Below are 26,897 nucleotides of genomic sequence, written 5' to 3'. Positions count from 1 at the left end.
ATTTGGACAACTTCAACAAGCAACGATAAAATAGCAAGGTCGGCGCACGCCTACTGGGGTCAGACCACTCAATCATCCACAGTAACTTGTAAAAAAAAAAAAAAAAAAGGGGCGTTACAAGAAAGCACAAAAAAAACCACAACATCGGCCCATACAGAGAAACGCATGATTGTATATTCTAAATAGGCTGGTCTATAACGTAGGAGAACTAGTTAGCATGGTTGGGAAGCATCAGCAGCAATGGATATCATCTCTCAATTGCAGGAGCAGGTGAACAAAATTGCTAACTTGGCTTTCAACACAGTGGGAACCCTTCAGAGAGACGCTCCTCCCTCCCGACTTTCGCCACAGTACCCAGAGCCACCTCTCCCGACCGCTGAGGCTCTCGCTGCTCTGTCGGATCAGCCTAAAGCGATGGCAGCTGCGCTCCTTCAGGCAGCCAAGGAGGTGAGCTGCGTTTTCTTTTGAAATTACTCCCCGGTGCCACATCCAACAACAAAAGGCAGCCCAAAGTTGTATGTAACCTTTTAAATACAAAGTGATAAAAGCTGGACCATGCTTCCTTTTTTAAAGCACTTTCTTGCAATTCAAAAATCCTTGTTGTGATTCCCACCGGGGTGGTTCTAAAGGTCTTGAAGAGTCTGCCCATGAGGTATTACTTTTATCGACTGGTTATTCCCATGTCTGGACAATAGAACCTGGAGAAAGCTGCAAAAAGGTTCCTGAAAGCAGAGTTAGGAGCTACTATGCGAACTCTTTTTGAAATATATGCGGCCTTGCAGTTTTTGTTCGTTGCATGATAATTCTTTTCACATCAGAAGCTCTTTGTTTTCTACTACTGTTCTATTACACAACGTACAGATCTTGTTCTCTCTACCCCTTTTTATCTCGAGGACATGCGATCCTCACCCTTACCAGGCTCACTAGCTTTTCCTAAGAGAAGTCCTCCTTCAGATCCGTTATATAAATGGAGGGCCAGTCTGCAACCTCGCCCCTCCTTCCATACAAGTAGGCCGACTCACATGTGTGTTCACATGGGACTGCCTGTGTTGGCTTAGCATTATGATTTGGCTTCCATAAGGACAGCATCAGGGCTGCATCTCAGCAGCTGCAACATGCACAAGTCTTTAACTGGCCATGCAGGGATGGATATTGAAAGGGCAGGTTGGCCACAATGTGGTCGCCTGAGATAAGTGTGGCTCGGCCTTTGTTGGTTGGCCTTGGAGGCTGACAGGTCTGGTGATCAAGGGCAGACGTCGGTCCGCCTTGGGGGCTAAGGGCTGCATGGCAATCCATCAACTAAAACTAGGTTGAATAACCAGGTGTTAAGCCCTTTGCTCTCCTCATTTGGGGATTTGCGGGTGGGGCATTGGCTCCTAATGTTTGACACCTTCTCTCACCACTACTGGACCACCACTGAGATGCTCTAGCTGCTCTTTGGGAAGAGTAGCCAAGAATATAGTGATCTCGATGAAGTGGCGGTGAACCTCTATGTGCTCCAATAGATAATGAAACGCTAGGTCTACTGGAAGCACATTCATGATCAGTTTGAGCTTGACCAGATCACATGTGAATGATAACATGGGTCTAAACCGTGTCATTCTAAAGTCTCTATTGTCTGATGTCCTTTGCTGAACGCCCTCGATTCCAGCAAGAAACTTTGTGGCATTGCAATCTCCCACCTAGTAGAATCATAGTACTCACCAGATTTGGTACCACCAATAGAGTCAGAGAATCACCATGATGCATGAGTATCATCCATGTGTCCATTGGATGATTCACCAAGTCATGACCTCTGTCGATGACTAGGCGATTCTCAAACAGATACATTACCATCCACCTTCCCCCTTCATAAGCTAGAAACGGGCTGGACCATGACATACTGATGTCCTCAATTGTTTGGTACCAAGCTCTGGGTCTATTTCAGCCTGTCCAAGCATTTAGCAAAGTCCGCACACTCCATCCATTGACCCTTGGTGTAGAAGAATCCTTGCATAGACGCTTCAGTAGGTGTCCATCCAGAAACTCTAATAGCATGTTGAGCTGTCTTTGAATCCAAGCTCTTGCCGAGCTCCTAGGAATGATCCGTTAGTCTTCTAGATTCCACCCTAGCATCCTCCTTTGGCGGCGGCTCCCTAGCGTCCAACACAAAGCCTTCAACTAGGCTAACCACAAGAATTGTAAGGGGCAAGTCACGTCTCTCTCTCAGTGGCTTGCCTCTACTATCTTTGGAGTGCAGAGGCATGAATGCTAACTGAAATAAAGGAGATAAACCCCATGTGCATGCATAAGATCCATGATCACTTGCATATAGACTAGTACACAACGGAAGACCGATGCATCCCTGCTAGTATCTAACCCTAAACACAGTCCAAACATAATCAATAAAACCATATAAAGATCAACAAGTGACTTACCTCCCATCCATGTTCGAGCATGTGGGCTAGAGATCAGACTCGCACAAGGCTATGCCCATAGCTCTGCATTCCATACCACCGGAACCTTTCACCAGGAACCTTCCACATAGTATTTGTGATCCACCATGTAGAGCCAACTTGTGATCCAGACCTTCCAGCGGTGTCAACATTGAATGCCATCCCAAGCCACTCTTATGTAGAAGAGCATCCCGCTTTCTAGAAAGCGTCCTTGCTAAATATAGTGAGTTGGCCCTTTGCCATTGTTTTGAGCCCTCTAGCCGCATGTTAGCTTGCTTCCATCTCAGGGTCCCCTTACCGTTAGGCGGAAGCAAGGGAGAAGATGGAGGGCCTCGGGAGTCTACAGAGGGAGGCTGGAGTAGCAAAGGCCTTGCAATGGAGCAGTGCGGGCAGCAGACGCGAGAAAAAACGACGAGGAGCGGCCCGTCGGCCTTTTTTGCTAGGCCTAGATTCAAAAGGCCGGGTTTAGGGCTGGGACATGTTCCGGAACGCTAGAACGGTGTTCCCTAGTAACACATATCCAAGGGACGTTTCGGACACGTACTGCACGTTCCTTGTTAGAGTCGTACGTACTCAAAAGCGTGATTTCCAATCGAATGACTTAATAAACTTAGAATTTTTAAAAACTTTATTAATCCCACAACCTATAATGCTTTCACACCATATTCATCCACATATCAACATAAAATAAGAGATGGAGACAAGTGCACCGACACTCGACTAGGCCCTGGTATTTTATATTTCAATGATGCCTAGCCTCACTACAATGGTAATACGGATCTTTAGGCAAAACCCACTCTGGTAATCCCAGCGTTCCAGACCAAGACTCAAGTATAAGACTTCTACAAAGATGCTTCTGTCAAAGATAGAGCCCAAATATACATATGACCCAGACTAATCCTAGAAAGCAACCACATATACTCAAGGACTGGGTTTTGAGATCACTCCCAACTCACTAAGCTATGCAATCTAGATCTGTCCTCATTGACTAAGCATCATAGCCTAACACACCAAGGCTCACCCCCAAGGCCGTTGAAGGTGTTAGGGAGGAATGTTGGGTATGGAGAACCCTTGTGGATGTGCAAAGCGTCATCAATCTCGTACGGCATGTTGGTAATTTAATACCAGGTGGAGGGTGATCCGGTAAGGTACTCAATTGGCTCGTAACTTCACTGGTGTGAAGTCCACCCCATGCACTAGCTTCCGATATCTTGTCACTAAATGTGATTGATGGATACTGAAAATCCATGGCCATGCTGGAGATGGCAGAGAAAGACCATACTAAAGATGGTGCATCACACTGAAGGTGATGTATCACACTGAAGGTGATTGGTCGTGTTGAAGGCGACAGATTGCACTGAAGGTGATAAGAGCTCTAAAGTCTGAAAGAAGGTCACACTGAAGGGGCAAGTGCTATACTGAAGAGAGCATGCATGGTGATCAGCCATGAAAATAGAGTACTCTAAGCTGCAGAAGAGTATGTGCACATGGTATGTATTATTTCCCCAATTGATGAATATGCAGATGTTTGGTCAAATGTGCAGCAGAAGATGTCCGGCTGGGATTTGAATCCTGCAATCAGAACTCACATAGAAAAATACACACTGTGATTAGTAAGATGAGATCTCAATAATAACAAGTGTGGCAAGAAAAAAGAACCATGGTTACATTCCTTGGGTCTCTTCTTTCTGGAATGGTGTTCCAGGCATTCTGGACGCTGGAACGCCGTTCCCTGGTAACTATGTCTCCAACTCCCAATGTCTCTTTAAGTCTATTGACAGACCAGGTGAACGTTTACGTGTGGAGGCAATTCTAGGTTTTATGCAACCTCAACAATCTTTTCAAGATTAAGAAGGGTCCACAGTACCTAGGGGATAACTTTTCTCCAAAGTTCGCCCATGACATCTTTGAATCCTTCAGTATTCGCATGTATACACGCATTTCCTCAAAAATTTTTTTGGCAAATGTCATCTGTGATAGATTCGCATACAGTCATTAGCATCTCTCGCATGTCTTGCAAGAAATCTTAAGCTGCATCTAGCTGAATACCCTTTAATCCAATGGTCACAGGAGACCTAGGTTGATATATGTACATAAGCATAAATCGACTAAAACCAGTAGCCGTATGCTTAGCACTATTGTAGGCAAAATCTATCATTGGGATCTACTTCTCGCAATCAGAAGGCATCTTGAAAGAATATCTTCCAAGACCTGATTCACTCTTTCGGTTTGCCCACCAAACTCAGGATGATCAGCGGAATGCATACTCAAAAATAGTTCCTCAGTTCCTGCTGAAAGTGCCCAAAGAACTTCGGATCTCTCTTTACAATCTATGGGTGAGATCCCTCCATTTGCTTTGCTTGTTTTTGTGATATACACGATTTACTGTGCCTCCTCCCCCACTCGGTGCTGACCACTCATACCTAGCGGCGTATGAGACAAGGTACACCAAAAAAAAAAGTAAACTCATGCAACAATCCTCCAGCCCTAAAGCACTCAGCCTTATTTATTTGACACTGCTGACATTTTACCTCAATCAATATTTCCGGCCTTCATCTTAGGCTAGTAAAATGTCCATTTTACTAAATCATATGTTCTCTGAATTCCTGGATGACATGCAGTTGGGATGTCATGACATTCATATAAGATCTTTCTCCCAACCTTTGCATCATTAGGAATGCAAACCTTCCTATTTTGGAACAGGAAGTCTTTCTGAATGTAGAATTGACCACCCACTACTTGAACAGATGCTATGACCCTTGAGTCTTGGTCTTTTTGTGTGGAGCTCCCTGTCTAGACTCGCTGATTGAAATGACTGTCGCTTCTACATAGCCCTCTCAGGGAATCGTAAAAGTTAGATCCCATCTCAGTAAAACTCAAAAACTTTACCTCCCCAATGCGACTCAAGGCATCGGCAATCTTATTCAAACTCCCCTTCCAGTGCTTAATTTCCATATCACTAGCCCACTGTACCTTCCGTCCCCTCAACGCTTTCCTATCACATATGTATCTCTATATATAGATAATGCCTCCAAGTTTTCAATTCATACATAATTGCATATAATCCTTCTCCTGAGTCGGCCACCGAACATGGGTGTTATGCAGCTTTTTACTCTCAAAAGATGTAGGTCGGTCCTCTTTGAATAAAGTTGTGCCTATTGCGAAATCACTAGCATCAGCCTTGACCACGGATGGTTGGTTGGGATCCCGTAAGGCCAATAGAGGAGCTTTCTTCACCTTAGACTTGAGGGTCTAGAAAGCTCTTCAAATTTATGATTCCAAGAGATAGGACTGTTGGACAGAAGTCCACGTTCCTTAACGAGGTTCGTTCAAGGAATGGTTAGCTTCAAATAATCCCTTATTGACTTCTTAACAAAGACAACGAATGAATCCTCTCATAGTCAATGCTTATACCCTCGCGGGAAATTATATGTCCAAGGGGCAACAGTTCTATCCCTTAGTGTCACGAACACAAGGCTCGACATGCTCGTCAAGAGTGTGTCTGTATACCATAATATCGTCTAAGAATACCACTACAAAATTCCCCAAATATTCACGAAAAATATCATTCATCATCTGTTGGAAGGTCATAGAAGCATTTGCAAGTCCAAAAGGGAATACTAAAAACTCATAATAGCTACCTAGTCCGGAATCCCATCTTATAGACGTCTTCCCCAGCTATTCTCCCTGCAGCCTATCCATCGTCTTGTATATACATATGAGATCATTGAGTTTAAATACATTCACGTTCAAATTACAGCCATGCTTGCAAGGACTTTGACCTATAACTATTGTAAGAACAGAAGAGATAGTGTTTGTAACAAGGAGATAGCCTGACTCATTCTCTCTCTGCTCACAATAACTGAACTCAAATGAAATATGCACTCAAACACTGTGGAACCGTGGAGTGAGTGTGAGACTCTGAGGGAGGAATGCAAATGGCCTCCGAAGAGGGAAACAATAACTGCATAACTATCTGCCCAATAGGGCTGAATACAACCGAAAGAACAAGTACTGTATAGAGGGAAGAACCCTCACTGCCAAAAGAGGAAAGAGAATACTTTAGAGAGGGAGATCCCTCACTGTAGACCTGGAAGTGAGGGCTGCTGAAGGGCAATTCCTGATCTGCTGCTGTACCGGAACGAACCAGGCTGAAGACTAATTGTAGAAGGGCTGGAAGAGACTCCTAGACTGCTGTAGATTCTGCTGCCTTGATCCAAATCCCTAGAACTGAGATTGATTGACCCTGGTTGGCTGGTTAACGCTTGAAAGTGTCGTTAATATTGATTATTTATGTGCTGTTTCCTTGTTGCAGCAAGTTTTAAAAATCATAGAGAGGGAGCACATCCTTTGGATGCTCTTGGACCGTTTGTACTACCTCGGGTGCAGGTTGTCCTGATTGATGCTTGACTACTGCTCATGTGAGTCCTTATGGCTCAAGTGGCTCCTTGAAGACATGGAGATTCTACAAGAGGAAGCTGTGGAGATCCATAGCAATAACCAGAGTTGCATTGTGATTGCAAAGAATCCGGTGTTTCATGCTCGGATGAAACACATTGACGTTCACTACCACTTCGTTAGAGAGCTGATAATGGATGAGCTGATCAAGCTGATCTATTGCCCAACAAAAGAAAACACTGTTGACCTATTCACCAAAGCTCTTTCTCGTGATCAGATCTTATTCGATATATGGGGGTTGATCCACATCGAATCAATGAGAAGGGGTGTTAGAGATCACTGACCCAACATGTGAGCCCCCATATGAGCAGATCTAGGGGCTGGACAGGGTAGGCATAGATGATTAGCAGCTGCAATTGGACCTTGTCGAGTGGGTCTCTTATTTTTGTGCTAAATTATCAAAATTTTTTAGTTTCATTGTAGCAGACCATCAGTTTTTATTGTATATGCTGTATGACTAACGTAGTGGAAGCAGCTTGTCTCGAATGCTGTGTATGTACTCCCAAACAGTCTTGGTCATTTTCTGGAATGGATTAATGTATTTCTGGACTATCTTGCAGCTTAAGTTGGTTAATAATTGGAGAATTCATCTCAAGGAAGCCTTGGTCATTTGTTGGAATGGCTTAATGTATTTATGGACACTCTGTCTTTTGCTTGTGACAGCACAAGTGTGCTTAATAATTGGAGAATGCATCTCAAGTGTGGATAACAGTTTCTTGTTTCATGAGTTTCATGAATCATTATTCATGTTTGGATGTGCAGTTTGATGCTCTTGTTGCAGCTTTACCAATTACAGAGGAAGGGGAAGAGGCACAGTTGAAGCTCATTGCAAAGTTACAGGTGATATGTACATTTTAATTTTTGAGATTGTGCATTTATCAGACAGTAATTTTCAAGGTCTCATTTGCAAGGTGCAATTAGTAGTTGGCTTGTGCTGAGCTACGTTTAACTGATCAGTTTTCAGTTCCTGTAGGTGCCTGTGGGATCAAAGTAGGGTTATATATTTGATGTATAAAGAAGAGACATAAGATTGAAGCATATTTTCACTCCACATAAGTCTCTGTTTCTTGGGAATAACAAAGATGCATACATTGCAGCCTGACGGTAAGGGTAGACAGAAGCCTTTGTGCTTTTCAAATTCGATCAGAGGGGGAAGATGGGAGAACTGAGGTAACAGCATAAGGAGTATTGGGGAAACAAATCATGGTGGTCAGTTGTATGTACATATTGACAGGTCCATAATGCATGAATATTCTTAATTTTGAAGGTGAGCTAGACACATTGGCATGTCCTTTGTGAATGTCCTCACCTTTCTTCTTTAGTATAGGTCTGGGCAAGGGCCCTTCATATGGAGCTCTCTGCAGCTCTCAGAGATCTTTTGGATCATCAGGCTCTGGACTCTCTATAGTGTGGCAGAGGATCAGAGGTCAGACGATTGGGAAAGAAGGTGTCTCGCAAGTCCTAGTCTTGGCATGGAAGTCTCCAAGCACCAAGAATGCCACCCATGTGTGCAACCTTCACTGAACTTGACACTATAGATATTTAAGGAGAAGCAACTGCATACTTCAATTTAGTAGGGGGGAAGGAGCATTCTGCATTATACAAGTTCCATGTGAATGAAAAGGACCCTTGGTCAAGGAATCTATCCTCGTGACTCTTGTGAACTGAATTGCACTTCAAGAGGGGATTCTTGTGTTTTCTTAGATCTTAGACTTTCTCAATTTACCATAGGATTGGAGGTTGATATATACGATAAACGTGAACAACCTGAATATAGTGGTTCACACATTATAAAAATGCCTCACATTGACTCAAACATTTCTGATTTGGCAAAATATCGAGTCATTTCTTTCCAATACCATAGATTTTTCGCTTTTGTACAACTAAGGAGTCTTTTATGACTCAATGTAGTAATTTGATCACTTTACTATTACACAAGAGGTATAATCTAAGGAAATAAATGAAAAAGTACGCACAATCTTAGATATGAAGTCTTTTATCTATGGTGCATCGGCCTTAGGTATGTTTAGAATGATTGAACATAAGCTGGAAACAAAAAGCGGGGAGCTGAATAGCCCGTTTTTCTTTTAGTTTCAAAAGAGAGTTTGATTGAGTATGTGTTGCTTTTTAAGTTAGGAATGTAAATTTGCCTCTTTGTAGGAAGCGGTACATAAGTGTAAAGGGTTCATTTAGCTTTTTATGTTTTAAATAAGAGAGAGAGACAGAGAGAGAGAGAGAGAGAGAGAGAGATTTTATTCCTGTTTTTTGGAAGATTGTGTTTCTTGACTTGCTTGTTTATTTTTTATTAGTCACCTTCTTCCTTTCTTCTCTATTTCTTGTTTTCTTTATTTTTGTTTATTTGACGTATTTTAGTAAGCAAACACTAGGTTTGCCCAAGAGACTCCGCGGGTCTTTAGAAACCCAATATAGTTGCTTATGCTTGGGCATTGATGACGACATAAGTGTTGCTTTGCTTGCTAAGTATGTCTTTCTTTTGTTTTTCATAAAAGTTTTTGTTTATCTCTTTTGTCTTCTCTTTCATTTTCTCTTTTATTTTCTGTGTAGATTTTTGGTCTTTAGAACAGCAAAAAATCTAAATTTGTATGATTGGACATCTTCTAGTCTTACAAAGGTCTATATAGTAGTTTGAGCTCCAACTTTCTTGGCACCATGATAGCTGTCTTTTAGCTTGTCTAGAGCCATTGAGTGTCTTGTACTAAATTAGAAGGGGAATGCTACTTCTGTATGGCCTTTCATGAAGGCATCTTCCTTATTGCATATACATGGGGCTCCTAGACATATCAAGACATTATTGGTGGTCCACTCTAAAGACTCTCGAGTCTCCATAAGGAACATAACATTCCAACTTCCATGCATGCATCTTTATTACTTGGCATGGAAGGGATAGCTTCGAGACGATGTCTATGCCACCATCGAAAGTTTTGTTCCCTCCCTTGTCTCATAGACTATGCGATGCTTTTCGGCTGCTGCCCTTGTATATTTTCCCTTTTTTTTGGACCCCATATATTCATGCTTCATTCTTTCCTTTTCATATCCCGCTCGAATTCTAGTGAGGCCTTCTTTTCATGCATTGCTTGTCTAGTCTCATATTGTGGGGTGAGAGAGAGAGAGAGAGAGAGAGAGAGAGAGAGATGATTCTTTTCTTAATAGAAAAAGGAAGCTTATATTAATGCTTGAAAACACCATACAACTCAGCTCCCAAAAGGAGCTAAGGAAGGTAAGTACAATAGAAACAACTGGCTGCTAGAAAATAACCAGGTTGTTTCCTAGAGAAGCCATCACACTGCCTAGGGAAGCTTCTCGGAACAGGGGCTAACAACCAGGGTGATGGTGTATACATCCAACGGATATGCCCCACGGAAAGGGTGTAGAAGGCGCTTGCAGGCCAAGCCTTGTAGAGCTGCTCCCGTCTTTCGATAGTCGCTTTTGATCCTGGAGTACCTCGCTCCCAAATGGTGCGCAAGGTAAAGATAATGTCCTGTTAGATAGCAACAAGGATAGCCGATGGAGTGACCTCTTGACCTCCCATCACTTGGCTGCATTGGGGGACCCATATGTTCCAGGCAGTGATGCTGGATACCGTCTCCCAAACACTGTCCTTTGCTGAGGACGTTGGACGTACATAGGAAGGTGGAGATGCATCTCTATCCGGAAGCATGGACCTTGTATGTTGGTGAGATTGGTCAATCGAGAAGGCATGCCCTCCCTCTATGAGCCATGCGACCATCCCCCAAGATTTCCTCGTTGTATTTCTGCGTGTGGGCCGCAATCCTAAAGGCCGCGAACCAAATCCTCTGAGCTATAGGACATCTCCATAGGCAATGGGGTATCGTCTCCAGAACTCCCTCTGTTCAGGAAAAGCATCTGCCATCTACACGCATCTGCTCTAGCTAGGGACCGATAGGCAGATTCCCTATGGGCCAACAACCAGAAGAAATAGGAGATCTTACGTGGTCTCATTAGTCTAGAGATGAGCCAGAATCGAGAGACGACCTCCCTAGGAACCTCTTGCTCAACCCAGTAGCGCTCCCTTGAGGGTGTCCAAGTAGTTGCCTCCAGTTGAAGTTGATGGCCGATGCGAGTCGTGTATGAGAAAAAGGGCGCCTCCTCTAGCCCTTATAGAGCCACAGACACCAAACTGCTCCCTCCAGGGTTGACAAGATCAATGTGCCATCCCTTGCCCAAGCGGCCCACTACCCTAATCCGCTACCACTCCAAACCATTTAGGGCTGCCTCATCCAGACTATCCCCACCTGTCTCACAGACCTCCAGGTCTCCACCCTGTAAAACCTAAGGTGAAAGGAAACTCGAGACTCTGTTTGTGAGAATAGCCCAGATCAACTATTAGGGGTCAAAGGACTGCAATAGCCCTTCCCACCAAGAGGTAGGGATCGTTGCGTCAATCTTTGCTATCCATGTACTTGCCCCCCTCAAATGCGAAAGGGTCTGCCCTCTAGTCTCTGCATCTCTAGGGAGCTGGCTCCAAACTCCGAAAGATCTGGCCGTGCCACTGTCCCACTGTGCCCATCCAATATGTGTCCGTTGGCCTAGCATACACCCCTCTATGTCTTGGACCTTTGGGCGCCAAAATGATCGGCTGCCTCTCGAACTCCTCCCAGGAGGGCTGGACCGGATGAGCCCCCCAGCCATTCATCGCTAGACCCTGAAAAGGCTCCTCATGAGGTGAGAGCCCTTTCTTGTGAGGGGAGCTGTTGAAAAGATCCACTTGTGGGACTATTGCCATTGTCCATTTGTGCGAGTGTTCCCTAGGAGCCCGTGCGGAAGGAGGAGCTCCCAAGGCTCGGCACCTGGGGTGAGACCATGTACCAGTAGCTGGCCCAAGAGGGCTCTAGTAATAATTGCCCAAACCTCCACGTGTTTGCGGCATGATGACAGTCCGCCACGCCAATCGGGCTCTAATATTCCTCATGCCATCCGAATTTACCCAAAGGAAGTTGCGCACCAACTGTCTCAACTGCTCCACGCATCCCCAGTGGAAACACCAGTAGGAGGCTATGCACCAGACTGCGGTAGATTGATTACGAGTGCTCTACCTGCTAAGGAGGGTTTGGCCAAGCTCCAATACAAGAGCTTGTGCTGAACGCTCTCTAGAAACCGGGGCAATTTGCTGCTCTGCTGAGATGTCCGCGCCCACCTGGCAGCCAAGGTAGCTTGTTGTCTGTCCTCGTGGAATCCAACGAAAGCCAAAAGTAGCCCCCTAGTCTCGGACCTCCTGAACCTCCTCTATGCGTGTGAGGAAGCGGGGCACAAAGGCCTCATAGTAGATAGCCAAGGCCCCCATGATTGCCTCAAGGCTCGTGGCTGAGCCCTCCACATACAGAGTTGTTCCATTTGCAAACTTTGAATCAAGCAATTCCTCTTGTCGGATCGGCAACCTCATCCTTGTGAGAACCATCGCATGAGAGCGTAGAAAATAGCCCCAACGCCTCTGCTATGAAAAGAAAGAGGAAGGGGGTGGGGGGACAGCCCTGCCAAATTGAGCGAGAAAGAGAGAAGGCCTCACCCATGATTGAGGCCCCTCTGATCCACCTCTCCGAGAAACCCAGTCTCCGCATGGTGCCCTCCAAAAAGGACCACTCCACTCTATCATATGTCTTCTATTAAAGTCCCATGAGACCCTTTAGGATCTATGGGACTGGGATCACTATTAACTAATGGTGATCCCTTACATCCATTGAAAGTAAATATTACAAAACATGCTATGTAGTGAGTACTTGTTGAGCTAGCTTGTGTGCTAGTCCTAGTACTTTGTTGTGATGTTCCAAAATTCTTTGAAGTAGCTCCCTAGTTTCGGGCAGGTGCTCCAGCAGATTTTTCAATCTATTTCTGCTGTCCCCATAATCTTCTTAGATGTGTGCATAAGCTCTACATTTTAGAAGTACATAATGCTCATTTTCTATCTCCCCTGTGGGGCAGATTTTGCAAGCCCTTTCTCGTTTGGGTTGCCCACTCGCCCCTCTCCACCTCTAGATCATGTGGACTGATTCTGATCTTGCAGATTAGATGCCTTTTAAATATTGAATTGTCTTCCCCGAGGTCCCCCTGTCCCTCGAGTTAAATTTCGTGTTTGTAGAACTGCATTTTGTCCCCGGGTTTTGCCATAGTTTCTATAACATTTTTTGCGTCACTCTCTCCCTAATTTCACATGCATCTTCTGGTATATCAGCACTGTTATGCCCCATCTTCATACCCTCCCTGTGCCATCCCGTGCTTTGCATAGCATCCATCGCCTTGTGTGGTATCCTACTGGTGTCCTTCTCAAGTTTGTTGAGGTAAGCCATGAATTGACATAATGCCTCCCCTTCTAGAGGTATCATACCTGTTTCAGCGAGTAGGATGGGCTAGACTGTCTGTGCCTTAACCCCTGACTCCCCAGTTAGGAAATGTTTATGTATAGTTTTATTCTTTCCTAGTAGATGCTAGAGAGCCTGGGTGTCCAAGCCAGACATCCGTAAAGGATTATTGTCTGCACAAGCATAGTGTATAGGAATTTTCCCATTTCCCAATTCCACAGATGTGAGTTCCTTATAACGCTTTCAGTCCTCACAATATTCTCTCCACATATGCATTCCATTTACAATTGTCTAAGAAATCCAGTCCTAGATATTTATATGTGGTGCTGACTGTTTCAAGGGGTTCTCCTTCGAAGGTGACATACATCTGTTTATTACGTGTCCCAATCACCATTTTCTTTGTCTTATCTATATTGACCTGCATTTCTGAGTGTCAGCAGAATTCTCTTAGTGCATCCAAATGTGTTTGCAAGTTCTCCTTGATCTTTGTGAAGAATACCACATCATCTGCGTAGCATTAGCAAAGCTATCTTGCAATCTGCACACTCTCCTTGCCGTGTATCTTCACCCACTCTTCCAAATCATCGATGAAGAGACCAAAAAGTTTTGGTGAGAGGGGGCATCTTTGCTTAGCAGCCTTTCCTTTGAAACATGACCCATCTACTAGCGGCTACGCTAACTCTGCTAAAACCCTCTCATAGAGTCGATATGTTACATCTCTGAGTTCTAGAGGGACTTGGAGTCTTTTCAATGTTTCCCACAATTGCTTGCGTGGAAGTGTGTCGAATGCTTTCTTGAAATCTACAAAGCGTAGAGGTTGGAGGCCCTCTAGAGCTCCTCATTGGGATACTTTTCAGATTTCTGCAGAGATGCAGAAAAAATTTTGGAGGAGACTTTGGAAATCCCTCAGGAATAGGAAAATCACGTTATTCCTTTGGCTTACTATTTATGGAGGGATTGCAGTGAACCTGTGGAGATCCAGGTTCGGGGCTGACCCTACATGTCCTCGATGCCACTCAGCGGTTGAGTCAGTGCAGCATTGCCTTTGGGAGTGCACTTAGGTGAGGATGATTTGGAAGGGTGCTGCTAGGATACTTTGCATTTTTCATAGAGCACCCTTCTTCTTAACCTAGGAATCAGTTGCTTGGTTGTCACTCACTGGTCCACAGGCTTTCTTCGAGAGACATGACACGGACACAGCTTTCTTTGTTCGACGACACCTTGTGGAGTCATGCTCCCTCCAGGATGTTCCGTTTACTCCATTTAGAGCTTCCCACGCTTCTGTAGACACATCTTGGGAGATTCTGGCTAGTATTACAGCATGGCATATCTGGAGAGCCAGATGTACAGAGGCTTTGGAGGACTTCTAGGTTCAACCTTCTCAGACTATGGCCAGTATCTGGGCAGATACTATACACACTTTGATGGCCATTTGGGCGAACATACAGGGAACCTCCAGGACTGCTATTGCTAGGAGGGTTGCTTTTCTCAGAGTCTGGAGGGGTTCTCCTTTCTTCTCTGACTCTCCTTCAGGGATGAGGTGGCATTTTCAGCCGCCACCTGGGATTTTTGTTTGCTCATTCTGAGCTGTTTTTTCTCATGCTTCCTGCACTTGAGCTTGCTCTGCGGTTTTTATTCATACTTAATGAAGTACTTTTTTTGCAAAAAGAAAAAAGAAATCTACAAAGCAACAGTATACAACCTCTTTTTTATGTTTGGTTCCTTCTGCTGCAGCCCCTATGGCAACCAAATGATCAACCGTCGAGTGTTTGGGACGAAACCTTGCTTGAGATTGTGCTCTGATTCTTTGTTGCTCCGCCCATTTGCTGATTTTTAACCCAAGGATAGAGCCATATAGCTTTGCCATTAATTGTCCAATGATTCTTTGTTGTCTTGCTATCTCACCTCTTTTGGATTGGTACAATCCTACTAAGCTGCCATTCTGAAGGGCACCGTTCTCCTAGGGCCATATACCATAAGCCTAGTGAGTATCCTCATTGTCTTCTTACCTTCCCATGTCAAGAATTCCGCTACTAGCCCTTGCGCGTTTGGAGTTTTCTCATTAGCTAGCTTTTTGAGACCTTTACCCAGATCTTCCTTAGTGATACTTGCATTTTCTGCTTTGATAGTGTAATATTGTTTTATTTTCTCTTCCCCATATCTTTCGTAAGGCTTTTGACAGACTGTATCATATCTTCCCATTGTGCTTTCTGTTAGGAACAATGCGATAAGTAGAATGCGTAAAATACACAATATAGAAGCGCACAGAATGGAATAGACAAAGAGCCACTGATATACGTGGTTGACTTAGTGTGGGCTACGTCCACGGAGAAACAACGAGTCTTGCGTTTTCTTATCCAACAAGTGAGAAGATACAAGATACAAGCAGTATATCCGCTGTTCTCTTGCTATGTGAGCCGCACCCTTATCTTACAATTTTGACCACACAATTCATGAGCAACTCATGCACCAATTTTCATGTATTTTTGGCTAAGGTGGCCTAAGGCATTTCGCCGCCCCCCCTTACCCTCTTCATGGGATGGGGATAGACACGCTTGCGTCCAAAGCACGGCCAAAAATAATATTTGAAAAAAGATCAGACTCTAAATATAACACTTTCCTCTCTTGAGGTTTGGTGCCATGCAATTTCTAAAAGAACTTTATGGGATTTTCTTGTAGCTCTTCAAAACTTTCAAGCTACTTGCTCTTGAGAAATCCTTTCCTTTCCATTTTTTAATATGTTCATGCTTTGTCTTCCTTCTCTGCTGTATCCGCTGTTTTCTAGGTTCTATTTGCATCCTTACAATGCTGGTCGTACCAGTGATTACATTGCATTCCCGCACTCCTCCCCTTGCTTCTAGTAAAGCACTTTTAGGCTGTTGACAGCAGCATATCTGTTATGCATTTGCTCATCACTTGACATATAGAAGCATTTGTCCATGTGCCATTGCTGCCTCTATCTCCCTTTCGTAAATATGAGCTTTGTGGTAATCCATTCTTAACCTGGGATGTGTGGCACTTCTCTGTTTTTTTCACAGCATTACTTGTCCTCATTGTGCCTATAGACATTGCCCTATGGTCAACCTCAAGTGATTCCTCTTGAAGTTCGATATATTAAATCATGTGCTTTGCATGCAGGTTTGTGATCACATAGTCAACTACACTTGATCCTTGAGCTGTCTTGCATGTGTATCGTTCCGTGTTTTAAAATTTGATGTGCTTGCAGCCCAAAGCATCGACATAGTGTGAGGAGTTACCTTCCCATGGGTGATTTCCCCAGCATCTTTTGATGTCCTTTTGAGCCTCTCATTTTTTCATTGTCTTCTTCCGCCACCTTCATCCATATGGGATCTCTTCCCTCCTTGTTATGCTGCCTTGCATTGATCCTGTTTGTGCATTAAAATCTCCCGCTAGACTCATTGCATTATCTTTAGAGAACCTGTTTATATCCTCCCTAAGTGCATCAGGGGGTATATTGGCATATGTGGCTATTATTTTTGTAAATGGGTGATTGTGGGGGTGCAAAATAGCATGTTGCCAGTCTGATATTCCCCTCCCTTGCCATTATATATTGTTTATTTTTACAGCTTTTGCTGTTTTTTCCCATGTCATTCTGATGTAGCATTCTATTCCACCAAATCCTTGTCCTCCTGTGTGTGATTTTGCATTCCACATTGATGTTTTTGAGAAACCTTGAATTTCTGACCATGTTTCCAGAATTATAAGTATTTCTATCTCAGCTAGTTTCTCCTCCAGTAGGATAACCTTATCCAAGGTCCATCCTCTTACGTTCCACACTTTGATCCTGAGGGTCTGGAGTCCCTATGTTTTTTCCCTCCCCCTTTATACTTTTTCTCTGATGACTGCCTCATCATCTCTCATGTACGCATGCTTACCTTCCTTTTTTGGTTTTCTGTTTTTTTCAAGCTCTCTTGAGATTTGGGCTTATTGACTGTCCTCATTAATCCATATGGAGTGTCCCTTACGGTGATGTTTGTGGTTGAGCACTTTGAGGGCGGGATTGAGTATCCTGAAAATTGACAAGTATTTGCCTTGAATTTTCTCCTTTCTTGCCTATCCGGAAGGCTTCCTGCCATTTAATTGCCAATATGTGCATTGTTTTTTGAGAAACATCAGTTAGAACTTTCTCCATGTCCTAGAAGTTCAGGTTGCCAAGAAAATGAATTGCTGAAGGCTCGCAATCCACGTGAAGAAGGGGAGTTTCAACCACCCCTTAATGAGGAGCTGAACGTACTCAAGACGGAGAATGAAAAGCTCAAGAAAGAGATGGCAGCCCTACGTATGACAATACAAGGTGAACATGATGAGTTCTCCAAGAAAATAGATTAAGGGGAGGCTGAAATGAAGGAATGGAAGGCTTTGGTCAGTAAGGGCATAGCAGCCCCAACAAAGAAAGAATTTATTTCTGATGCCTTAGAAGAAGATAGTACCCAGAAGATAAGCAAACAGCACATTAAATTATGCATAAATACATGGAAGCCTCTAAAATGCAGGATGTGGACATTGAAAACTTGCAAAAGAAGTTTGGGGGCAGCAAAGAGATGGACATTGATCCAATCATGCAGGATATGCGTGCCTCATTAGAAGGGGAAATGGACAAATGGAAATCTGAAATGCACATACAAATTGGGATCCAACTTGGTAAGATGCAAGAGGAGATGATGATGCCAAGACCAGCCACCACACATCAATGCTAGAAGTTCAGGTTTCCAAGCTCAAGGAAGAAAATGAATTGCTGAAGGCTCACAATCCACTTGAAGAAGGGGAGATTCAACCACCCCTTGATGAGGAGCTGAACATACTTAAGGAGAATGAAAAGCTCAAGAAAGAGATGGTTGCCCTACGTATAACAATACAAGAAACTGAGGATGCGTTTAACTGTCAAGGGTCCAAAAGTGATCTATAAGGAGTCAAGACTTGTGGCCTCTTGAGTGAGAGGGCACACCTTTTGGAATTTCTTTAATTGGATTTGTTAGTCACCATAAGACTGTCTGTTTATTATTTTCGTGACTTTGTAGCTAAGCCAAATGAAGATTCATGTGTAATGTTAAGAAGAATCTCATTTGGATTATTGTAAAATAAGAGCCTTGTTTAACAGGCAGAAAATGAGGAGGTTGGCAAAGAGCTGCAAAGGGAATTAGAAGCTGCAGGTAAAATTGCGTCTACTGTTATTTGTTTCTACGAGACTTTGGTTATTGCATCTACACAATTTTCTCTATATCTATGCTTATATTTGAACCTTATGACTGCAATGTAGACTTAGACCTGATGAAAGTACGGGAGCTATTCCATACAGCAGCAGACAATTGCCTTCGGTCCAAGCCCCCTCAATAAATTGTTAAGGTGATTAGATTTGTTCTTCATTCTCCTTTTCAATCAGCAAAAGGCAAGAATATTTAAAGCACTGAGTCTGTTCCACTAGTTGACAAAATAAGGCAAATGGTTACTAAAGAGTAACACAGGAATTTGATTTTGATGTTGGAGGCAACAATGGGACTGCATCTCAGCTATAAAGTCTTACAATTCTAAATTGTGACAGTAAAGAATTTTTCTTGAGGTCATTGAATTAAGGTCCATGAGGGTATCCAAACCCATTTTCAGGCTAACATTTTTTCCTTGTATATGCAGGTAGAAGAGTATGATTTATATTTTTTTGCAAGTGACATATCTATTAGTTCTATGACAGCCCGTCGGGTATATAGCTTTACAGTTTCAAGTTGTGAAAGTATGAAATACTTCTTGAGGTCTTTGACGTAAGGTCAATGAGGGTATGCAATCCTTTTTATTTTTCTTGTGTGCGTTTATTCTTGTATATGCCGCTTGGATCTGTAACCGTTAGGCCATGTACAATCATTTGTTAACTTCCAAGTTTGAAGGTCCTGAAATTGTCTGGCCATAAATAAGGTGAATATAAACAAATATGGATTCCACCAAAAAAAAGAGTGTGTGTGTGTGTGTGTAGACCAAAGTGTGTGTGTGTGTGTGTGTGTGTGTGTGTTATACCTGGTGTGTGTGTGTGTGAGTGTGTGTGTGAGTGGCGATGGAGAGCTTCGTCAACAGCTTGTGTCTCCCACAGCATCAATATTTCCTGCACGCCCTGCCTATCGTCTACTCTTTGGTTTGCTGATTGATTCGATACCTCTTCCTGCTCGAACTGCTTTAAGCTTCTCCATTTTCATCAGTCCTACGACGCCCTTAGTGTCCATCTGTAAATTGACGCTGCTGTCTCCTTTTCGTTTCTGTTCAACCAGTTTTATTCCGCAGCTTCTGTTGGTCTCTACCAACCCAAAGTGTCTCTCCCACGTAGCTGCTGATACTTGCCCCGCGTACCTGCTCTCTGCTTTCCATATCTGTTCAACCACTTCTATTACGCAGCTTCTACTGGTCTCTACCCACCCAGCGTGTCTCTCTTGCCGCTGCTGATACCTGCCCCATGTAGCTGTTGATTTGCCCCTTCCTTTCTTCCTTTCCTGCTTTGATTTGCAACATGGATAATGCTGCTTAGATGATTGCTTACACCCGCATCGAGCGCTCCTCAGAAGCAAAACGACAATGCTATGAGGCTTCAGCATTTCAAGTTACAAGTGAAAATGTCAACATGGATGATGCCAAGTATGTATACAACATGCTAAAAGATGATTTTCAGCTTACTCGACAGCATTGGACTGATGCAACACCTTCGGTTAAGGTGAAATTGAGCTTGCCCTCTTTGGTGGATCCCTTGAAAACACTTTCACAAACAGCAATAATCATCTTCTTGCCTGGAAATTGCCTTCTGCAAGTGATGTTGGACAGTGGATTAATTCCTTGCTTGAGGGCTCTTTTGTGAAGGGGGTGTACTTTGCTTCAAGAGGCTTTTATGAAGTTCACTTGTTGGATGCCCTTCAAAAGCAGCGCATGCTAGAGATGTCACCTTTGTTCTATGGCAGACAGACGGTTCATGTTATGCCCTTGTCGCCCAACAAAGACTATCAGAGTCTTATTAAGCATAACTGTCCAGTTTGGGTAGAGGTGGTCAATTTTCTTGACTACATGCGTCCGCAGTTAGCTACCATTGCATCTACACTTGGACAAGTTATATGCAAGCCTCGCAATGTTGGCAACAGTAACATGTTTTGCATACTATGGGACACAGATAGAGAAACACCATCCTCTATAGCAGTTGAGAGTGATGGTATTAATGTAGGGGAGAAATATTTCAAATTGAAATGGGGTGTCTTTGCTGGTGCTTGCTTCTCATGTCATAAGTTTAGACACCTAGCTTTTGAGTGTCCCTCTGTATTACATCAGCCACCTCCTACTGCCATATCAAGGGACACTGCTCCTATTCAGCCTAAGGAGGGGAAAAAAGTTATTAACAAGCCTGGTGAGAAGAATGCTAAACCTGTGACACAAATTGGAAATAAGGTTTCTTTGCATGCAGGAAGTCAGGCTAAAGACAAAGGAAAGGCCAAAGTAGTTGATTCTGGCTCAGACTCTCAGCTAGAGTGGCAGACTCAAAGGAAAAAGATTAACCTACGGAACAGACCTTTGCAATCTAGGCATTGGGATGCGGATTCTGCTTTACCAGGATAGATAAATGCAGCCTCCTCCTCACAGACATCTCTTGAGGAGCCTTGGAATATTGTCATCTAAAGGAACTTTCTTGTTTATGAAGATGCCAATGCTTTTGCAACTTTAGGTGATACAGATGCTATGGCTGACACATAGCCATGTTGGTTGTTTTTTACTTTGATTTTAGATGCTTTTTGCTTTTGTATAGACTTGTGTTTCTATCATCTGTACATCCCATTATGATCACTACAATCAAGTGTGTTACCTATAACATACAGGGCCTCTGTAATAGAAACAAATGGAGGCTGTTTTGGAGTTGTGTTGAGGCACCAGCATGACGTGATATGTCTGCAAGAGCATAATCAACATGCTATGGTTGGAGATGTTAGTTACTTTGGAGGATATGATATCTTTTATTCAGGAGACTGACTATTCAGGCCTTGCTATGCTAGTCAAACATGATTTACAGCCCCAGGTTGCTTACAATGATTCCCTAGGTAGATGGATGGTTATGCAGATATGTATCCATGGTGACATTTATGAGACTGCTGTTGTTTATGTCTCTCATGTATCTACTAACAGGGCTGACATGTGGGCGTCTATTGCTGCATATCCCTGGAGATCAGTTGCCTTCCTTGGAGGGGACTTCAACAACTCTCCTAGGCCTAGAGATAACACTACAGGGAACTAACACATGCTTCAGCTTGAGCAAAGAAAATGGAATCATCTTATGGCACATACACAGGCAGGAGACATTTGGCTTACTTTACAGCATGATTTGCCTGGATATACATATCATCATAATGTTATCTACAATTACTTGGCAAGGCTAGATAGATGGTACTTGCTACACACGCATCAATTTACTGATTTCACCATTCAAATCACAATGGATCATTCTCTATCTCTATCAGATCATGCTCTTGTTTGGTTGACATTGGATTTTGGTATGCCTACTCATGATTTGCCTGCTCATATTATCCGGCTCAAACATGTAAATGCAGCAAATGTTCAGCATGCCTCTTTTAGAAACATGATACAAGATGCCATTGCCTCATTGCAGGCACATGCCAATTATGACTTGAATTCTATATGGGATTCCTTTGTGCACCGAATTCAGTATGTTGTTACAATATATGGCAGATCATATATGGCTGATTGGAGAAAAAAATAATATCGAGTGCAGTCCCTCACAGAGTTATCACAGGTTCAGAATTTATCTCCAGTCCAACAAGAGAGTTTATTGCATTATCGATCATTGTTACAAGAAAACAATCAAAGGAAACTCAACAAGTGGCAAGTTCGTGCACGGATGACACCATTCATGGATAAAGGATGCTCTTCCAAATCTTTTTTCCAGGGGTTACATTCTCATTGGCGGAAGAGCTCCTGTCTAAGAGTAAGGAAGATTGATGGCACCTAGACTCATTCTCTCTCTGATCTTGATTATGAATGTTATGATTACTTTCAGAAGCTATTTGCAGTCCCCTTAGCTCCCACTCAGCCAATGATAGATGCACGGTAAGCTCTTTTGAGACATGTCCAATCAATCATGCTTCAGCAGGATGCCTTATCCCTAGATCAATCATTCACAGCAGAAGAATTATATAATTCCTTGCTCCATCTTGGCAAAGGGAAATCTCCAGGATGGGATGGTCTAACAGTGGAATTCTATTTGGCATTCTGGGATGACCTTAAAGATGTCATGCTACAAATGATTAATGATGCTTGGACCAACAATTGTATGCCTAATTCATGGAAACATGGGCTTGTCAAGCTTACTTCGAAGAAAAATCTTTCTGAAACTTTATCAAACTGGAGGCCCATTACTCTCATGCTAGTGTAATAAAAGCTCATCACCTAAATGCTGGTACATAGAGTGCATGCATGATGGACTACATCCTTTTCAATATGGATTTGTGCTTAGAAGGCAGATATATGATAACATTGCCAATGCCATGACTACCATTGAGTATGCCAAATACACTGAACAAGCGTTTTAATCTTACAAGTAGACATAGCTAAAGCTTTCGACACTGTTCAGTGGGATTTCATTGCACAAACAATGCACAAGATGGGATTTGGGCCAAAAATGATGCAGGTTATCTATTGGCTATATAAAGACTCTTCAGCCCAATGTATTTTGGCCACTCATTTGTCTACATCTTGGGCATTCGGCAGGTCAGTGAGGCAAGGTTGCCCTCTCAGTGCGCTACTTTATGCCGTTGCCACTCACCCCCTGCTAATCTATATGGATCATCTTACCTCACAGGGGAAATTAAAAGGTTTACAGTTGCCAGGAGTATCTAGCTTTGTGGCCCAGGCATATGGAGATGACTCCTTTTTTATGCCTCAAAATACACAGCAAGAACTGAACACTTTAATGGATGCTTTATCTTTGTTTGTACTGGCAGCGGGACTGCATATTAATTTTGAGAAATCCAAACTAATACCCTTAAAGAGTCGAGATTGGCATGCCATACTTTGGCCAGGAGAGATTTTAGATCCTCATGTTTTGATCAGGAACCTGGGATATCCTATTGGCTGGCTGGTCACTAGAAAACAACAGCTTAATTGGATATTAGACAAGCTAAATGCAAAGCTAAATTATTAGAAAACTGCCACCTGGCCACTTCATGTCCGTTGTGCAGTCCATTGTTATGGCATACATACAATTCTTTCTGCCACTCTTACATTGGACATATCAAGAAATTGCAACCTATATGTCAAAAGCCATGGACATGCTATGGAAGAATAAGGCCTCCAAGAAGGCATTCTGTTTGTTGAAAATGGACTTTACCTGTTCTCCTCGGAAATGTGGCGGTTTGAATGTGCTTAATATTCGCTATCATGCACTCTCACGAAAGGTATCAATGCTGCTCACCTTCTTTAAGCAAGAGCAACCATGGACAAGAATGCTTTCCTATATGTGTCAGATTATGCAGACACTTTTTTATGGTAAATGGGAAGTGGATGCCTGGGAGCTTTTACTTGGAAAATTTATGGGGAAAATCCCAAACTGCCCCTTTGCCTCGGCACTCATTCATGATTGGAAAGAGGTCCTATCTAATATCAAATGGGATCCTGCAAACCCCCATAACAACTCTTTGAGGAGTGAGAGCATATATTGGAGTGCAATTTTTGATCCTCCCCTTGCTTGTCAGGAGCCTGTCAGATCATATAATTTGAGCAAAATGGGTGTCAGATGCATTGCAGATGTGATAGATGATCAGGGGCAACTTCTTACTTTTTCTCAGATCATGGCCAAATACAATCTTGGAATGCACCACAAGCCTATCTGGAAGAAAATAAAAGATCTTCTGCAGCCTTTATTGCCTATTCCCCAGTTCTCACATGATAACAAGTTAGCTGACTGGAAGTTATGTCCCAAAGGGTTGAATATGCGTCCTGTGCCTATAAACAAACTCACCTCTATGACAACATATAGACTTCTACAGCCCATGCCGTTGGATACACACTCATGCAAATTATTTATGGCATATGCAAAAACCCCTCTTGGTGGTCAAGGAACTTGAGTATTTTATGGAAGGTCAAGTTGCCTCTCAAACAAAGACTATTTCTTTGGCGATGCATTACTGGAACATTGCCAGTTGGAACTACTTTGGTTAAGAGGAAGATAGCTACTGCCACAGCTACCTGTTTATGATGCCAGGCACATGCAGAGACAGTACCACACATATTATGGTTTTGTCAATGCTCGAGGCTTTTGATTGCAAAGATTTCAAGGTTCTTATGTCTTAGATTCTCGAATACCAGATTTGGGAAAATTTTTCTCACATTGACTCAAACATTTTTTATTTGATGAGATATGGAGTCATTTCTTTCCAATTCCATAGATTTTCCCGCCTTTGTAAAACTAAGGAGTCTTTTATCACTAAATGTAGTAATTTGATCACTTTACTATTACACAAGCAGTTTAATCCAAGGAAAATTACACACAATCTTAGATATGGTCTTTTATCTATCGTCTATCGGCCTTACGTATGTTCAGAATGATTGAACATAAGCTGAAAACCAAAAGCGGGGAGTTGACTAGCCCATTTTTATTTTAGTTTCCAAAAAGAGTTTGATCGAGTATGCTTGTGCTTTCTAAGTTAGGAATGTAAATTTACCTCTTTGCAGGGAGCAATACATAAGTGTAAAGGGTCCTTTTAGCTTTTTATATTTTAAATGAGAGAGAGAGAGAGAGAGAGAGAGATTTTATTCTTGTTTTTTGGAAGATTATTTTGTTTTTGACTTGCTTGTTTATTTTTTATTAGTCACCTTCTTCCTTTCTTCTTTGTTTCTTGTTTTCTTTCTCGAGACTCTGCGAGTCTTTAGAAACCTAGTATAGTTGCTTATGCTTGGGCACTAATGATGACATAGGTGTTGTAAGTGTTGCTTTGTTGCTAAGTACGTCTTGCTTTTGTTTTTCATAAAAGTTTTTATTTACCTCTTTTTTCTTCTCTTTTATTTTCTGTGTATATTTTTTGTCTCTAGAACAACAAAAAATCTAAATTTGTATGATTGGACATATTCTAGTCTTACAAAGTATATATGTATATTTTTTGTCTTTAAAACACCAAAAAATCTAAATTTGTATGATTGGACATATTCTAGTCTTACAAAGGTATATATATATATATATATATATATATATATACACATATATACATACTCATAGCATACATGGGACACATTAAAGCCAATTTTATTTATTTATTTATATTTATACTTATACCTTACTTAGACATACACATACACATACACATACACATGTATATATACATGTATATACATGTATATATACATACATACATACATGTGTATGTGTATGTGTATGTCTATGTCTAAGTAAGGTATAAGTATAAATATAAATAAATAAATAAAATTGGCTTTAATGTGTCCCATGTATGCTATGAGCAATTAACTTTCTCTCTCTCTCTCTCTCTCTCTCTCTCTCTCTCTCTCTCTCTCTCTCTGCATGCAAAAACCCACCCTCTTGTGGGAGTCTTCCTATGGACCCTCACCTATTGACAACTCATTGTTGCCTCGTTATGGGGCTAGCCTAGCCTTGCATTGCTGCAAGGCAATGCAAATGTTGTTTAGGGCAGCTTGGCTACTAGTAGTAGCCTGTGATCACACTTTAGGGCCAAAGAAAGGAAAGTATTTCTATAATTTTTGCCCACTTCTTTCCACCTTGAGAAAACTTCGACCATGTAAGAATGTTCAATTATTATTGTCAACCGTAGACAGGTTTAATTATTACACCCGTGACACATCAATAAGTTGTGAGTACTAGTTAACATGATGTATATCAATGATTTCATTCATGACGATCTCAATGAAAAGCAAAGAACAATTGTCACAAATCAAACTAGTAGTATACAAATTAACGTTAATTTTAATAGGAATATTTGGCATGGAGATTTTTGCTATATGCAACCCCTTACCTTTTCCTTGGTCATTGTTTTTTTTGGGATGCCGTAAAGGAATTCTAATTGCTAGTGAATTGAGTCTTCTTGGGATTCTCATGAACTGACTTAGGGCACCAACTAAATACATAGACTGATAAATTAACTTGTAAATGAGTTATCTGTACTGAAGAGGATCCAAAGCTGGAGAATTGTTAGTGTTGATAATTTGAGGGTGCATTCCATAGTAGGGAGTGGCTTGGAATCATGTAGATGGAACTACTCGAGTGCCCTTTCTGTATACTTGTCTTAAGAGAGTGTGATTCTTGTGTCATCACTCGATATTTTGATCTCAAGAAAATCACGGAGTTCTTTCATATTCTTTATGTGAAACTCCAAGGTGAGCTAACTCTTTGCTTCTAAGATGAGATGTCCATTAGAGCTAGTGATGATCAAGTCATCAACGTAAAGAAGAATTAGAAGGATGCGAATGGTACAATAATGGAGACGGTGATGTAGCAATTAGGTGTCTCATCTTAGACCATGTCTATTAGACTCTTGTGTTTGTGCTAGAATGGTACTCGCAACCACCAATTCACTTGTGAAAGATGAGGATGCAATCTTGGAAAGTTAAAGGTAATTGGAACTGGCACATGAATTTATGATGGCATTTTCTTGTT

The 26,897-nt window shown here is 42.3% G+C and overlaps 1 protein-coding gene across 1 annotated transcript; it reads left to right on the top strand.

The window, feature by feature from the left end:
- The first annotated feature begins 116 nt into the window (after window positions 1-116).
- On the top strand, window positions 117-19,123 carry MED21 (mediator 21). Its single transcript, XM_087400919.1, has 5 exons — window positions 117-447; window positions 7,656-7,733; window positions 18,348-18,399; window positions 18,507-18,592; window positions 18,878-19,123. The coding sequence occupies exons 1-4, from the start codon at window positions 241-243 to the stop codon at window positions 18,581-18,583; spliced, it is 414 nt and encodes a 137-aa protein (XP_087257045.1). The 5' UTR covers window positions 117-240; the 3' UTR covers window positions 18,584-18,592; window positions 18,878-19,123.
- The last annotated feature ends 7,774 nt before the right edge of the window (window positions 19,124-26,897 follow it).

The sequence above is a fragment of the Dipteris shenzhenensis genome, chromosome 29, assembly GCF_047967505.1.
Source record: "Dipteris shenzhenensis isolate YYH24624 ecotype China chromosome 29, Dip_SZ_1.0, whole genome shotgun sequence".
Taxonomy (NCBI): Eukaryota; Viridiplantae; Streptophyta; class Polypodiopsida; order Gleicheniales; family Dipteridaceae; genus Dipteris; species Dipteris shenzhenensis.
The sequence above is the reverse complement of the archived record's forward strand: the minus strand, read 5'-3'. Positions and strand labels throughout refer to the sequence as shown.